This window comes from Ranitomeya imitator, chromosome 1, assembly GCF_032444005.1.
Source record: "Ranitomeya imitator isolate aRanImi1 chromosome 1, aRanImi1.pri, whole genome shotgun sequence".
NCBI classification, from domain to species: Eukaryota; Metazoa; Chordata; class Amphibia; order Anura; family Dendrobatidae; genus Ranitomeya; species Ranitomeya imitator.
The window spans coordinates 910,612,456-910,630,435 of NC_091282.1; the positions used below are offsets into that span (position 1 = coordinate 910,612,456).

The 17,980-nt window shown below is 41.3% G+C and overlaps 1 protein-coding gene across 1 annotated transcript in view; it reads left to right on the plus strand.

The window, feature by feature from the left end:
• PARM1 (prostate androgen-regulated mucin-like protein 1) overlaps positions 1-17,068 on the plus strand; it is a 97,905-nt gene extending 80,837 nt beyond the window's left edge. The window contains exons 3-4 of the mRNA XM_069743501.1: positions 946-1,024; positions 13,267-17,068. Of these exons, the coding sequence (XP_069599602.1) occupies positions 946-1,024; positions 13,267-13,351 (164 nt within the window). The 3' untranslated portion in view covers positions 13,352-17,068. The remainder of the gene's footprint in view (positions 1-945; positions 1,025-13,266) is intronic.
• Positions 17,069-17,980: the final 912 nt, after the last annotated feature.

Sequence of the window (17,980 nt, forward strand, 5' to 3'; positions counted from 1 at the left end):
AAAGCTGCCAATCAGCGGTGGGGGCGGGGTTATACAGAGCTCATGAAGTACTACATGGCGGCAAGTTTACTAGTTCTCTAGTGATAATCTCATGCTGATAAATCAGCGATTTCAGAACATCTACTGCACGAAGCCCAGTGACACATCGCTGGAATAATGTGAGAGCAGCATAATGTAGAGCTAGAGGAGGCCTCTGTCTCTTCATTATGCAACAACCTGGTGACATATTCCCCTTAATGGGTTACTTACTCTTATCGCTAAAAGTTATGACCTATCCACAAAATCGGTTCTGATCAGTGGGGTCCCAAACAGATCTCGAGGAAAGAGCCGTGAAATGTAATAGGTTCACGCCACTGCTCCTTTCCTTCTCTATGGGACGGCCATCTAGGGCTAAGCCACGTACTCTCCCCGCTCACCTCTTTCTCCTTTGTCTCCCCCGTGCCGTGAAGACGGCTTCACCGATGCTTAAATAAAAGACTCATATCCGCTTCACAGGACTGGTGAGTGTTGCCACGTCTTTTTCTTTCTTTATTTTGATAAGCCACGTACTCTGTAGCATCCGTGGCCACTGTTTTATTCCGACAGGTCATTTAAAAATCCCATACTCAGAATTGATGGGGATCCTAGGGGTCGCACTCTCATCCATCAGAATGTTATCACTTATACTATGGGTAGATGATACATTTTTTACATTTTTATGATGGGAAAAATCTTTCAGTTTAGGGGTGGGGGGGCTATCACTTTTTTGGCTAGAAAAAAGGGTCAGTGCAGAAGCAGGGTCTCTGCCGCGACTTTGTGTTGTCCTCAGATAAGGCAGCATAATCCTGGTGGCAGTTTCCAACTCTATGTAGGAAGTATGTCTTGCATGATGTGTAGGATCACAACTTCCCTGTGTGTATTAAATATTAACCTTTAATATTTTGTTCTTTTTTTGTTGTTTTACAGGAAGTGTTGCTGCCATTACAATAATAGTAATTGTCCTTGTCTTGCTAATATTTGGAGGAGCAGCATACTGGAGGATTAGGTAAGTGGCTATGAACTGTTAAGGATTTAACACTTAGGTTGTGCTCATATATTCATTTACAGTGGAATTGAAAAAAAAGGAATCATTTCCATAATATCATGATGATGGATGAATTTTTGAGTTATCTGAACTGTTTTCATTGCAGGATAATTAAGAACTGGGATGCAAAATGCTAAATTCCTTCACTAACCCATTCCACCCGAGCCAAGACAGCTGTAGTGGCTACATTTATTATGTAGGAAGGTCAGTGACCACCATCATGGTCTTGCAGAATGGTGTTCAGATTTTCAGACTTTACTCAGTAGGCTACAAAGTAATATCTAACGAGCCTAGACTGATTCTTTAATAGGAGACGATCTGCTAAGTTTTCGCACAGTGACCTTTCTACATAAAGTTTGGAAGATAATCCCTATCCATGAGATAGCGGATAACTTCCCAATTACTCAAGTGGGAGTGAGGTGGGGGGCTGTTAGGATTATGAGAAACAGTGCCCTATGTGCGTTGAGCGGTGATCAATCATGTGTGTTACCACTCCATCCATTGTTAATGGGATCGCGGGAGGTAGCCAAGAGCTGCGCTCGCTTCATTTTCGACACTCCCATAAGAATGAAAGTATCAGCAGTGCCCATGATCTCACAGTGCTCCATTCAGTTCTCTAGATTGATGAGGGTCCCTGCGGTCGAACTTTCAAAGCTTGAGAAGTTATCTCCTATCCCATTGATAGGGAATAACTTACAAACTTGAGAATACCGCTTCAACAAGGTACATAGTACTGTTTGCCATAAGCAGTACCATGAGGTGAAACGAAGAATGAAGACGAACAGACAGTAAAGTCAATAAGGGTCCCCTGGAAGATCTGAGTATCAGTGAAGGGTCCTGTCATTCTAGAACGGGATGTCTAGGCCAATGGCACACCTTTATTAGAGATCTTTTTCATAATTTAAAGGTCCTATTTTACATAGGACAAGTCATCAATATCAGATTGGTGGAGATCCAGTTCCATCGATTAGCTACTAGCAGGTCCTTCTGTAGGTGGACAGAGCTTGAACAGGTCAGCGTTCTCTTGTGCAGTGTTTTTCCTTTGGAGGAGGCTGATGGACAGGTCTGGTCGCATGCTTCTTCATTTACAGCCATTTTGAGAACAGTAACGCAGTGCAGTCTGTAGGAGGAGAACTTGTAATAAGTATATAAGTTGGACAAAATCATGTGCCCAACACATTTGTTAAAATAAAGGCAAAATGACTAACTTTAATGTTTACAGAGAATAGTAGAATAATTTATATTCTGAGAAGTGTAGATTTGGGCCATACTCTGCTACGTACACAGAAGATACCAGATGTGTTATGCAGCCGGCTTTTGCCAGTAACAGCATCAATCGGAGCTAGCTCTGATTACTGCTGTTTAACCATTTAGATGCCATTGTCAATCACTGACATCAGTGTTTAATTGGTCTGGTTGTTGTTTCCTCATGAACAGACGCACATGGCCCTCCTCACCCCCGTAACATATACACGGGAAGCTACAATGGCAGCCAGTTGCCTGGTGAAGGCTGTCATTTCAGTATTATTATGAAACTCATCCTGGTGCAGGGCCTCATAGAAGAACTACTGCAATACTGAGGTGTTTCAGTATATAGTCTAAGGCTGCTTTCACACTTGTGTTTTTAGCAATCCGTCGCAATCTGTCGTTTGGGGAAAAAACGGATCCTGCAAATGTGCCCGCAGGATCTTTTCCCATAGACTTATATTAGCGACGGATCGCGACGGATAGCAACACGTCGCATCCGTCGTGCTTTGGCGGACCGTCGGCACGAAAAAATTTTCAAGTGAACTTTTTTGTCCGTCGCGTCCGCCATTTTCTACCGCGCATGCGCGGCCAAAACTCCGCCCCCTCATCCCCGGACTTTAGACTGGGCAGCGGATGCGTTGAAAAACTGCATCTGCTGCCCACGTCGTGCATAAATTTCACAACGTGCGTCGGTACGTCAGCCCGACGCATAGCAACGGACCCGTACTGACGCAAGTGTGAAAGTAGCCTAAGCGATCAAATAATTGAAGGTTTAAATTAAAATTAAAAAAAGTAAAAAAATATATATACAGTGGGGAACATAAGTATTTGATTCAGTGGCGATTTTGCAAGTTTTCCCCCATACAAAGAATGGAGAGGTCTGTAATTTTTACTGTAGGTACGCTTCAACTATGAGAGACAGAATCTAAAAGTAAAAAACAGAAAATCATATTTTTAAATAATTAAATGTCATTTTATTGCATGAAATAACTATTTGATCACCTACCAACCAGCAAGAATTCTGGCTCTCACAGACCTATTAATTTTTCTTTAAGAAACACTCCTACTCTGCACTCATTATCTGTATTAATTGCACCTGTTTGAACTCGTTACCTGTAAAAAAAAGACATATGTCCACACACTACACTCCAACCTCTGTTTTCTCAGAAAATTTGCAAAATTGGCAGTTTATCAAATACTAAAAATTGCCCATTGTATTGTTAAAAGTTGAAATTACTCCCCGTTTCCCATTCAGAAATGTAGAAATTATCAAAAACTAGACATTTTTGGTACCAACCGCAAGAGTCCGGCCTATCAAAGTATAAAATAATTTAAACCACATGTAAAAAAAAATATTGGATATCAGAATTGCTGCTATTTGTTCACATCATTTCCCCAATTAACTCAGTAAAAAGCCGTCACCTTCTTGCATGTACGTCAGAATAGTATGAATAAAAATGTCAGCTGAGCACGCAAAATACAAGCCCTCCTCACACAGCTCCATCGGCAGAAAAGTAAAAAAAGTCATGGGTCCCACAAAATGGTGACACAAGCCAAATGTTATTCTTTTACACTGTTCTTAATTTTTTTTCCCAAAAGAATTTAAAAAAGTGATTTACCATGATCATACAGACCTGGATAATCATGTAGTCAGGTTATTTTTCCCCCACAATAAAATCCATAAAAAAGCTCCCCAACAAAATACATTTTTTTTGTTCTCTAGTTCAGGGGTCCCCAACTCCAGTCCTCAAGGCCCACCAACATGTCATGTTTTCAGGATTTCCTTAGTCTTGCCCAGGTAATAATTGCATCACCTGTGCAATGCAAAGGAAATCCTGAAAACATGACCTGTTGGTGGGCCTTGAGGACTGGAGTTGGGGACCCCTGCTCTAGTTCACATCATTTGGACTGTTTTTTCTGTACATTATGTGGTAAAGTCAAAAGTGTCATTTAAAACTGCAACTTGTCCTGCAAAAAAACAAGCCCTCGTGTGTATGTCGATGAAAAAATGAAAAAGTTATGGTTCTTTCAAAAGGGGGAGGAAATAACGAATGTGCAAAAAAATATAAAATTACCCAATCGTGAACGGGCTAAATATATTTCCAGCTCTTCTTGAACAATAAGATGGAAGCACAACTATCATGTTTCAATTCAACAGATAGTAAATACTGAGCTAGCTGGGAAATGAAAGTCGGTTCACTTCAGTTCATAAGATTAATCCTCCTCCTCTGTGGACTATTTTAGGTATTTTAGAGACAAGGATACTTACTATTATTAGCTCCCTTCAGAGCCTTGGCTGGGAAAGAAGCTTATGTCAAAAGTCTGCTCTGACTGCCCTCATGGTCAACTGAGAAGCATAAGACAGTTAGAAATGATTATCAGTAAGTTAGAAACTTATCCAAAAGTTTGTACTCTGGAGTTTATACAGCTGACGAGCCATTCTTACAAAGTAACAAATAAGATCATTCCCAACATCCCAATAGAAACTTTACAGAATATGTGCCATTACATTCTCCTATTCAGGGAGCCATGGGAACTCTAGTACAACCAGTTAATGAATTGTTGCAATCAAAAGAGTCAATATCGCCCCCGTAAAAGGGTCTTGTCACATGACTTAGGACAAGAAGCCAAATCAGACTCTCTGTTTGCACACATGTTTCACGCTGTTTGCCCCTCATCAGTGCCAAACAGGAGTACTTGGATTGACTGGGTGAGATGCCTCTGACAGGGCATTTAAAGGCAACTTGTTGGGTCTGATAACACTATTAACCAGCAAATATAGTGTTAATCAATAGATTGATAGTGTTATGAAGGTGCCCAGCTGCCATACTGCACCTAAGTGAAAATTAACTTTATCTCTTCCAGAAGCCTCCGCCTTTCAGTCATGTATCCGTGCCCAGATCAATAACAGGCACCACTCACATCACAGAGATTGGTGGCTGTAAGCCCCGGCACTGACTGACCGCTGTCTCTGCACAGATGCACTGCTGAGCCGGCTGTCATCAGTGTCAGGGTGTGCTTAGGTGCTGCTATGAGTGCTATGAACTGTGACTCTGATTGCTCCGGGAACTCCTGCATGACTGAAATCTGGCAGCTCTCAGGAAAATAAAAGTTCATTTTCTACCAGGTGCCGCACTTTCAACACAGCGGCCGGGCAGATTCTTAAGTCTATTAACCTGCAGTGTTATCGGACCTGACAGGTTCCTGTTATGGGTAAAGTTTCTCCTTGTGGGAAGCGCCAGATCGGCGTAGGAAGACTTATAGACCATGCAGTGCTCCTTGGTAAGTTTAAATATGCATATTGCCTCTTCAGAGAGGAAAAGGACTTGAATTTTAATGGCAAAAAATTGCTGTTAGGCCAATTTCACACGTCCGTATATTTCCGGCACTGTGTGCCACCCGTGTGCCGCATCAGTACCACATGGATAGCCACCGGGGAAGAAGCGCTACAGTAAGCACTGTTTCCCGGCGGCTGGTACTGAAGTCGGCTTTCATCCTCCCCTGCACTGCCGGCGAGCAGAGGAGAATGATGAGTTTTATATTAAAGTCCGAACTACCTCAGCTGGTGGCTTTTGGGACTGTTACCCCATCATCCGACTCCTGCTGTTGCTAATAACAGTGACAGTAGGTGCGGAGGATGGGCATATTCCACAGCCGCCGGCTGCGATCATTCGGAAATGATTGAATGAAAAATGTGACATGGGTTCCCCCCTATTTTATTAACCAACCAGACAAACTCACAGCTGGGGGCTGCAACCCCAGCTGTCAGCTTCTGCAAGGTTGGTTATCAAGGATAGAGGGATACCCACGCTGTTTTTTTAAATTATTTTAATAAATAATAATTTAAAAAACAGCGTGGGGTCCCCCCATTTTTGACAACCAGCCTTGCTAAAGCTCACAGCTGGAGGCTGCTATTCTCGAAACTGGTAAGGGACCATTTATATAGGCCCCCCAGCCTAAAAACAGCAGCCCGCAGCTGCCCAGAAAAGGCGCATCTATTAGCGGTGGGAAGTGGGGGGTTGATGTCACTTTTCAGGCTATAAGACACCTATTCATTACTAATCCTATAGTTGTAATGTTAATTAAAGACACAAAGTCTTTTAATTAAATAAAACACAACAGTTTTCCCATTTTATTATTACTCCTAATCCATGCGACGCCCTCGATCTCCTGTAATAAAAATAAAATAATAAACCAACAATGTGCCATACCTGTCCATCGTTCTGTCCCACACTGTAATCCAAGTTTGGGGGCTAAATAGTTTTCATCCAGAAAGGTGCCAATATGCAACCTTCTCAGCTGAAAACCACTGGTGAATGAGCTGCAGAGAGGGCATCATCATTCACCAGCGGTGACATCATCAACGGCTTTTTCTCACGGTCCTGAGGCCATCACATTTCAGGCCGGCTGTGATGATGTCACCGCTGGTGAATGATGCTGCGCTCTGCCCTCTATTCTTGATAACCAACCTTGCTGAAACTGAGTTTTGTATGGCTGGTTATCAAAAGTAGGGGGATAGCCACGCCTTTTTTTTTAAATTATTTATTTATAGTGCAGGAGTGGTAGATGAATACTCCAATCCGCCGCTCCTGCTCTCTAAATTGATGTGCCTTTTCTGGCAGCTGTGGGCTGCCAGAAAGTTTGGACACACCTTCTCATTTAAAGATTTTTCTGTATTTTCATGACTATGAAAATTGTACATTCACACTGAAGGCATCAAAACTATGAATTAACACATGTGGAATTATATACTTAACAAAAAAGTGTGAAACACCTAAAAATATGTCTTATATTCTAGGTTCTTCAAAGTAGCCACCTTTTGCTTTGATGACTGCTTTGCACACTCTTGGCATTCTCTTATTTCAGCCGGGTCCCTGAACACATACATGGAAACTCCTCACCGGAGGTGCCGGTATTCTAGGGGCTTATTACAGCCGGGTCCCTGAATACACACATACAGGCGCAACCACAAATAACAAGCTCATGACATGAGGTGATACTAGCGCCGTGCGGCCATGCAAACCTTTTATAGCTGCTGCAGCATCAGGACCTTCCTAGAGAACCAATGGAAGTTGCTACAGTACCTGAGCAACTTCAGGACCTTCCTAGAGGACCATTGATAGCTGCTGCAGTACCTGAGCATGTGACCCCTGTCCTCCAATGAGAGGTCTTACCTTGGGCATGCTCAGTGTGTGCAAAGCAGGATTTAGTCCCAGAAAAGCCTACTCGCCGCTGACCAGTGGAGGCTAAAACAGCAGAGCCTGGAAAGGCAGCAGTAACCCTTTGCACTCAGTAACCCTTTGCACAGAATGAGACTGAGTGAGACGCTGGGACCGACATCTCCGCTCAGCAGGCTCCACTGCAGCTGATGTAGAATGAGAGACAGCAGCAGACATGGCTCGAGATTCCCCCTGTGCAGCCGCGGGAACTCGACTCCTAATACGAACCTTGTAAAAGCTGACAGCTGGGGGTTGCAGCCCCCAGCTGTGAGTTTTGTCTGGTTGGCTAATAAAATAGAGGGGAACCCACATCGGGTTTTTAATTAATTGTGGAATACCCCCATCCTCCGCACCTACTATCACTGTTATTAGCTACAGCAGGTGTCGTAAGATCTGGGTAACAGTCGCAAAAGCCACCACCTGCTATTGTTCAGACTTTAATATAATGTTCATCATTCTCCTCTGCTTGCCGGCACAGCAGGGTAGAATGATAACAGCCGGCTTCAGCACCAGACGCCGGGGAGCAGTGCTTACTGTAGCGCTTCTTCCAGGCCGGCTGCCCATGTCACACAGAGGACATCAAAGTGTGTTCTCCATGTGCATGTGTGCGGGACGTTTTGCCATCCGTGATTACGGCAAAAAATGGACATGTCAGCGTGTTTTGCCCACGGACACACGGTCCGTGGAAACACACTGATATGTGCACAGACCCATTCACTTGAAAACTGTCACCACATGTACCGGACACACGGACGTGTGAAAGGTTCCTTAGTCTCCTTACGTCGGCATGGCGCTCTCCACAGGGACCTTAGACCATGGGTGAGCAAATCATGGGCCACATGAGAGAACGTTACTTAATTCTGCTCAATATTATTAATATTATTATTTTATTCTGCTCAATATTAGCCCCATCACAACCTTATGGGGCTGGATGAGAGCTTATTTTTTGCCGTCTTGAGCAGACTTTTTTACTGATACTATTTTGGGATAGATAAAAAATTTTCATTGCATTTTATTGCATTTTAATTCTGGCGTTTTGATTTTTTGTTCTCGTTACCCTGTTTACCGATCGGATTGATTTATTTATATTTTGACAGATCTGACAGTTATGAACACAGCTATACCAAAAATGTGTATTTTCTTTTTCATGGTCTTCTTTTCAGTGGGGCAAAAGCGGGGGGGGGGGTTGAACTTTTGCTTCTTGCAGTACCGTTCTGTGCTTGATTCCCAACTAATGGGTTTCATATTTGACCACACTTTGCCCAGGTCCGCTTTAGAACAATTGAATTCTTCAACATTGTAATGATTGTCCATAATAGAAAAGAATATAATAGCCTGGTAACCGCTGATGTCATGCTCATTACTTTTATTGACTGTTTACCTTTGTGTTGCATATTGGGTTGCATATGTGTTGCATATTGTTTTTTTTTTTTACTAGGCCTTGTAAATGTTTATTAGTTACTAGATGGCAGCCCGATTCTAAAGAATCGGGAGTCTAGAATCCATATATACTTTATTTATTCAAATGTAAGAATAATACAATTAATAAATAATAGTAAGAAAGAACAAAAATAATAGGCAGTATATGGAGAAAACACCAAACAAAAGTTCAAAATTGGTGTGAAAATGTCACTGAACCACTTCACAACTAAATATATATAGTTTTGGTAAATGGTATTATCATTTTTTTTACGAAATTCGGCAGGAGCTTGAAGAGCAACGTCACTGGGCCCGCCTCCACGCAGTAGAAACTTGCTGTGAGGTAAAAATTCAAAAATCACACCAAAATGGCGGGCGGAGTGTGTCACAGTACGGCACGTTTCTGATTGGTCGCTCGCAGCAGGCGGCAACCAATCAGACACTGGACACTGTTGACGTCACTTATCTCCGGACATTAGCTCCGGACATTAGCTCCGGACATTAGCTCCGGACAAAGCCACGGAAGTTGGCACAAATTGCAGGAAGTAGTATTCTAGGCAATTATATATTAGATGAGGATGTTTCAAAGTGGCTGAAGGTCACAATAAAGAAAATGAAAATCCAAAAATATGGGAAATTTGGGACACAAACGTGTATAACTGACATGCCACAATAAATATTGTTAACTACGTATGCTCATTAAGAAAAAAAAGTCATACTCGCCTCTTCCAATAAGCTCCTCTATCTTTGGTCTTTTGTCCTCTATTGTCTTCTTTCCGGACCTTTGCCACTACCATTCTTCACTATGACTCACACAGGGCCTGACGTATCATGGATGTTAATCCATGAGTTGTATTACAGTGTCCGTCAGCTTGTGAGAAGCCAGCTGGTATCTTAAATAAGACGTTCCTTTCTGTTCTTATTATGATGTAGTCAGCAAATAAATTGGCATCAGATCATCTTTTAGCTTGTTAGGGAAAGGCTGTCTGATCTGGAAACGGGGCTGTGACTTACCACACGTATGATTACATCTACTACATCAACAGTAAAGGAGAAGGACACAGATTTATGGTTAAATAAAGGAAGAATCAATGAGTTCTTGACTTGAAGGTGATATACACAAAGAGACTTACCCTTTTATAAAGTAACTAGATGGCAGCCCGATTCTAAAGAATCGGGAGTCTAGAATCCATATATACTTTATTCAAATGTAAGAATAATACAATTAATAAATAATAGTAAGAAGGAACAAAAATAATAGGCAGTATATTGAGAAAACACCAAACAAAAGTTCAAAATTGGCGTGAAAATGTCACTGAACGACTTCACAACTAAATATATATAGTTTTGGTAAATGGTATTATCATTTTTTTTTACGAAATTCGGCAGGAGCTTGAAGAGCAACGTCACTGGGCCCGCCTCCACGCAGTAGAAACTTGCTGTGAGGTAAAAATTCAAAAATCACACCAAAATGGCGGGCGGAGTGTGTCACAGTACGGCACGTTTCTGATTGGTCGCTCGCAGCAGGCGGCAACCAATCAGACACTGGACACTGTTGACGTCACTTATCTCCGGACATTAGCTCCGGACATTAGCTCCGGACATTAGCTCCGGACAAAGCCACGGAAGTTGGCACAAATTGCAGGAAGTAGTATTCTAGGCAATTATATATTAGATGGCATATTGCAAGACTATACCATCACTTTTGAATTGGTGAGATTCAGAAGCAGTGATCTGTGCAGAGCAGGAAGTCTGTGCGGTGAAACCTCTACCAATAGGTGCAATGCAGGAAGTCGATGAGGTGCAACGTCCGCCAATAGCTGAAGAGCAGGAAGTCTGTGCTGTGAAATCTCCACCAATAGCTGAAGAGCAGGAAGTCTGTGCTGTGAAATCTCCACCAATAGCTGAAGAGCAGGAAGTCTGTGCTGTGAAATCTCCACCAATAGCTGAAGAGCAGGAAGTCTGTGCTGTGAAACCTCCGCCAATACCTGCAGAGCAGGAAGTCTGTGCTGTGAAACCTTTACTAATAGCTGTAGAGAAGGAAGTGATGTTAGGGAAAGAGATGCCCAGATGAAGAGAAGAAATTGTTACATGGGTTTATGTAATGTGTAGCTGCCATTTTTTACACAGAAAATGGAAAAAAAACTGTACAACCCCCCAAAAATTGTCATAAAAGTTAACAGAGGATAAAATAGATCATTGAGATAATTTATCGACTGATTATTATATTTGATCTGTCATATTCAGTTCTTTCTCCAGAGCACAAATGTGTACCCCCCTTCTCCAGCATCATACTTTCAACTGTATTGGCATCCTGGATGTGGGGCCTATTATACTGTATGGAGGACTATGTGGGACCCATATACTGTATGGAGAAATATGTGGGGCCCATTATATTGTTTGGAGGGCTATGTGGAGGCTGTTATACTATATGGATGGCTATGTGGGACTCATATTATTCAGAAGGAGATGTGGGCCCATTATATTATTCGGGGAACCATGTGGGTCCCATTATAATATATGGAGGACTTTGTGGGACTATATTTGCAGTTTGGTGCACACGGCCCGCTGCAGATTCCCTTCAGTGAGATTCTGGTTTGTCTCTCACCAGCTCCAACACAACCCACTCTGCTCAGCTTCGCCAGCTGACTGAGAGAGAGATGCACACATGACCTGGTTAGGCTTGATTCCTACAATGAGCTTCTTTGGTGAGTTTTTGATGTTGCAGATTTTCTGCAGCATTTCTGCACCCATTAAGATTGGTTACTTGCATTTTTTTTTAAATACACAGCGTCAAAAACATCCGAAAAACTAATTGTGGGAACTTAGCCTTACTTAAAGCTATCCAGGTGCTTGTAATCAACACCTGCAGTGCTAGGATTTAACCCCGTTCTACCTGACTTTCTTACTATATATATATATATATATATATATATATATATATATATATATATATATATATATATATATATATATGTATATATATATATACATATATACACACACTTCTTGTTTTGCTAATGTACTCAGTTAAAGTTCTGCAGAAGTTATAATGAGATCCATCAGCAGAACAATTTTATGAAAAAGGCAAACATAATACTATAAACTGATTTTACTGAAGCCATAGCCAGGTACCAGAATTAAATGGGATCAGTTCATATTTAACGTTATTTTCTAGGATAACAGTATTGATAGCCTATTCTTAAAGTGAATCTGTTTTTGCTACCATATCTGAGAACAGTGTCCTCTAGTGCCAGAGACCCATATTCCAGTGATGTATCACTGAGCTGCATTTTACCAGTTCAATAAAATCCCTTTTTCTCTGCTGCAGATATACCAGTTCTCTGAATGCTGAGCCCTGTATAACCCCGCCCACATCACTGATTGGCAGCTCCCTGTGTACACTGTGCATAGGCAGAAAGCTGCCATCGGTGTTATGGGCAGGGTTATACAGAATTGATGAATATGGGGGACTACATGACAGCAGGTTTAATACTCCTCTAGTGATGATCTCTTGCTGATAAATCAGTGATTTTAGTAAAATTACAGCAAGCAGCTCCAGAAGTGGCACATTGTTGGAAGCAAGGTATCTCACTCTCTACATGATATTGCTCTCAGGGTAGTTGACAAAGACCTGGTAACAGATTCCCCTTAGATATAAGTAGGTTGATGGTTGAAGAACAGTTGGATGATTGTTACGATCAGCTTTACCCCTTTTACTCTGTATTGACTGGCTATACATTTTTCCTGACACTTGGCAACTAATGAGCAATTTTCAAGGAATGCTTAGTAACATTTTGAATAACCAAGGACTAGCAAATATCAGCGAATCTTAAATACAGCCCATGGATGACGGTCCGTAACCAGTTTGCTATAATGCTCATTCTTTGTTGATCAGCTGAAGAATAATCTTTCGGTTTAAATGGTCTCGGATCACATCAGTGGGTGTCTGGTTCTCAGCACCCCTGATGAACAGCAGTGTTCCTTTCATTTATTTCGATCTCTTTACGAGACGTAGGACCCTATGTTTGTTGCAGTACTGGGCACAGTCCCTAGAACTGGACTAAGCTGCAGTGCCCTGCAGTACCAGGCTCAGCCACTACAAGTGCCACTTCTGGTAAACCAAGAAAACCGATCAATCAGCTGATCAGGGGGAGCACCGGGAGATGGACCACTACTAGTGTAGCCTTAGAATAAACTAGGATTAACTAATGTGATCTCAGCTTTAAATTCAGTATATCATTTTTACAGCATTATGCAAAGTATTTCCAATCTAGCAACATTATTTTCTCACTTTGTGATTGTTCCGTTTTGTAGGCATTCGTCGTATGGAAGACTACTAGAAGACCAAGATTATGGGTCGCTAGGAAACTACAACAATCCACTGTACGATGACTCGTGAAGGACGGATTCTCCGCTCAAGAAGAACAAACATTTTCTATGGTCTTATTGTTGTGCAGGGTCAGAGCAACCGATCCACGTTACCTTTCTATCGTCATCCCTGCTGAAATCACCTGTCACGTCGTCTATCTGCTGTTAATCAACAAAGTCACGAACCAAAAACCAAAGTAACATTTCTGTCCTCTGTAATCGCCATTCATCGCTCAGCTCCGTCTCCTGGATGATAGAAATCACATTGATTATGATTCCTTAACCAAATAACTAATAGCCTTATTTAAGAAATGAAGAGATATATATATATTTTTTAATGAGAGAGCAGTTTTGCACACTTGAAGTGATCCTGGCGTGTAATCAATTCGTGTATGGAATATTGACATTTGTAAGAAACCCAAAGAAACGCATCGTGTTACACTCCATGTCCACCTTTATGGCTATTACAGATCAGTTTGTATTATTAATTTATTACTGAGAGTAAGTAATCAAGCAATGCGGACCGTTAGTGTGAAGTGCGATGCTCGGACCGATTGACATACACTGGGGGGATAATCTGTCGATAACAGACGAGGTCTAGTGTTAGAGGCGTTTTATCCCATCACATCACTATCTTCTTCCACGTTTCTATCATTTCCATTACACAAGTCTCATCCACTCCATTCATACAGAAATATGTGTACAATGAAAACAAGTGTGGTCAGAATTGATATTTGGTACTTAGTTATATCATTTATTATCTACACTTCTCTGGCACGCTGAAATCTAACGTTCCTGTAGGAACTTTATACACATTGTTTGACTAGTATTACATACCTTGTATATTGGGCAGAACATAAGAGATTATGATACCTGATTTCTCTAGGTGACTACCAGCCGAATCGACGTAGTATCTGCTCTATACTGCCCTGCCATCCTACATAAGTAAGGTCTACTGAAGAAGTGTCCATAGGGGTGGATGTGCAGTACCCCTTGCGGCCACTATACGGTTGACGGAGTTGTGAGGTTCCATTCCGCAACTGATCACTTCCAGCCACCGCCGTTGAGAACAGCTGATCGGCGGTGGTGCCGGGTGTTACAGCTCCACTGATGTGATATTGAGGACTTATCCTAAGGATAGACCATCTATATAAAGTACAAATAAAAGTACGACTAGTATGGCTTCTTGTTACCCCATGCTCCAATTAATTCTAGCCATTTTCTCTTTCAATAGATGATAGCAGTCATTATATGACACCACTTGGTAAACTGGTTTTACACGAAATCACTTGTCGATCATTACCAAACACTGGAAGTATTGTATCACAAAGTATTATGCTGTGTGCCCTTTTTCAGAAATGTGAATCATTTGGAGAATGAATCCCAGGGCTTAATAGCTGGCAGCGAGGATACAGGAGATAGACTGTGGTGGTGGCTTATGGTATCATTGCGGTGCCCTTTTGATTGGGCTGAAGCCTGTTTTGTACTGTAATGATATTTTGGAATATTCAGAGTTATAAATTAATGAGATATCATGAGAACATAGCGATAGCTAGAGAACACAAGGATCGTCCACACATAACATCAACATGTTTTTATTATCTTATTAAAATGGGTTGTCTGGTTTTAAAAAAAACTCATTATGAGAAATTATATCAGGTTTTAGTTAATAGCAGGAGACCTACATTTAGGATCTCTATTGATTAGCGAGGAAAGAGAGGAACTCTGTTCCCTGGGGGAGCCGGCCTGAGCATGCATTACACAGACAGACTGATTTCAATTGACACCATGTAATGCTTAGTTTTTACCTGTGGAGGCAGTGCAGGGAAGTTGAGCACTTGCTACCAGGTTCCTAAATAGATATGTCACTGAGTTACAGTTGTGGGATATCATCATTAGCTTATACTTGACCTTATAATGAAAAAGGATCACTTAAAGCTGACCTCTTTAATCATTTAAAATTGTCTAGAAGAAGGTGTCTACTTTGCACACTTCCATTATAAAATAGATTACTGGTAACTGATGAGGTCTTCAATGGGCGACCTGATCAGGATGCCACCCTAAGTCATCCATTATAATCAATAAATACCCATCAACCTTCATGTGCTCTATATTAGGTGCCCTGCTGTGCTGCAGGCAGTGTGAGAGGAAAACTGGGGGACTCCCGGTCTTAGGTTAGGTGCACACGGCGTCATTTAGAGTTTTCATAGCCAAAGCCACTTCAAGTAAATGCCCGCAGTCATTTTCAAGAAGCAGCATCTTTGCCATCCTTCTTGTTGCAGCTCCACTGTCGTTGGCTTTCACTCTATACTTTCGAACCCTGTAGCAGTTAACCCCATACCGACATATGACATACTTTGATGCCAAGTCCGCATGTTTCCCAACTTATGATGGCTGATTTAATCAGCCATCATGTGCCTCTAACATCAGTGGTAACAGCAGTGGTGGGTTTAGTGGGGCGGATGTACTACTACTTATAGTACAAGTGATCGGGATCTAGTTTAAGTCACCTACAGGGACTAATAAATACAGTAAAAAGTAAAAAAATATATATTTTTTAACATTTGAAAAAAAAGAAAAAAAAAAAAAACACAACAAAATAAAATCATCCTCCTTTTACCCCTTAAAAAATATCCATTTAGTGTCACTGCATTTGTAAATGTCAAAATATTACATTAATTAATCAGATCGGTAAACAACGTAATGAGAAATAGAACAAAATGTCAGAAATATGTTTTTTTGGCTGCCGCAACATTGCAACAAACTGCAATAGGTGGTGACCAAATCATCGTAAATACTCCAAAATGGTGTCAGTAAAAACTTCAGCTCAGGGTGACATAAAATAAGCCTTCACCCAGCCCCAGATCCCATAATATGAAAACATTACGTGTCTCAGAAAACACAAGGACAATTGTATTTTTGTTCGAAATTCCGATTTTTTTTTCTCCACTTAAATAAAACAAAAAACTGTACATGTTTGGTATCTTCGTACTCGTTTTGACCTTGAGAATCATATTGGGAATGCATTACCTAAACCTTCCCCCCCCAAAAAAAAAAACTGTAAAATTACACTTTTTTTCAATTTCAACACAGTTGGAATTTTTTCCCGCTTTCCAGTGCATCGTATAATAAAATTAATGGTGTCATTCAAAAGTACAACTTGTCCCTCAAAAAATAAGTAGTCATATGGGTATGAGGATGGAAAAATAAAAACGTTATGGCTCTTGGAAGAAGAGGAGGAAAGAACAAAAACAGAAAATGACCATGTCGTGAATGGGATGAAAGAAGTGACATAACATATGAACATGTGCACAGCAGCGTTGTTTTAACATTGTTGTGCGTTATGTTCATTTTATGGGGCCTTTCTGTGACACTTTTCCAACCTCTGACATATTTTCTGGAAGTATCTTTTCTGTATGCGCCACCGTTATGTCGGCTGCCTGTAGCAATGCCAGGACATCGTGATATAAGGAATGCTTGCACGCTCCAATTTCTTATGACGCAGCAGCTGATTTTGCATTCAAGGCACATTGTAGGATTTGCTATTTCTTTTACTTGCTGTGTTGTTTTGTATCGTACACCATTATAACTGAGAACCGTCATTTTACTCCATTCCTCTTAGCCACTGGATTGATGAGAATGTGAACCTGTCCTTGCTGATGGAGCGCATCAAACCTATATGTATTACCCAGACCGTATATCATTTGTTTGCCTGTTTCAACCAATAAACTCTTAAGTCCGAAAATCATTTCATTTGAATATTTTATTGGAGTTTTAATATAAAGCAACCAGCTCAAAGGAGTTCTCTCTACATCATATATGGATAGAATTGCAAATTTTTTGTATGATTTACTGCTGGTTGTCTAATCGGCCACCGCTGCAGTCTGTCAGAGGTGGCCACTCTCCCCTGCAAGGATCATGTTTGCAAGCTCTTTGCTATACAGCTAGCAAGCCATGCTCTGAAGCGGGTCAGATCGCTGGATCCAGCCAACTGCAGAACCCCTGGACTCGTCTAATGATGACTCTGCTTGCAGCATGGAAAAACGCAGTTTACGATACGATACGATACGATACGATACACTTTATTGATCCCGTGGGAAATTATGGTATCACAGCAGCACAACTTAAATCATAAAAATCATAAAGGAATTCCATAGTTGACATGACAGTTTGTTGACAGAAGAACATTATACATTAGAATAGGACATACACAACGAGTGAACTGAAATGTAGAGAAATAAGTAGACATTCACCTTGGTGGTTTAACCCTAATGTTATTGTTGTACATTCCCATGGCAGTTGGCACAAACGATTTCCTATATTTTTCCTTCTTACACCTCAGAAGTATTAGCCGGTTGCTGAAGGTGCTCTTCTGTCTCATGAATAGCTCATATAATGGATGTGCATTATTGTTCATAATTGTCATACACTTTCTCAGAGTTCTTTTCTCCACTACCTCCCCAAAAGAGTCCAGATTGCAGCCCACAGCAGAACTTGCCTTCTTAATAATCTTATTCAGCTTATTAGCATCAGAGGCCCGCACACTACTACCCCAGCACGTGATTGCAAAAAAGATGGCACTTGCCACCACAGATTGGTAGAACATTTCTAACATTTTGCTACACACATTAAAAGACCTCAGTTTCCTTAGGAAATACAG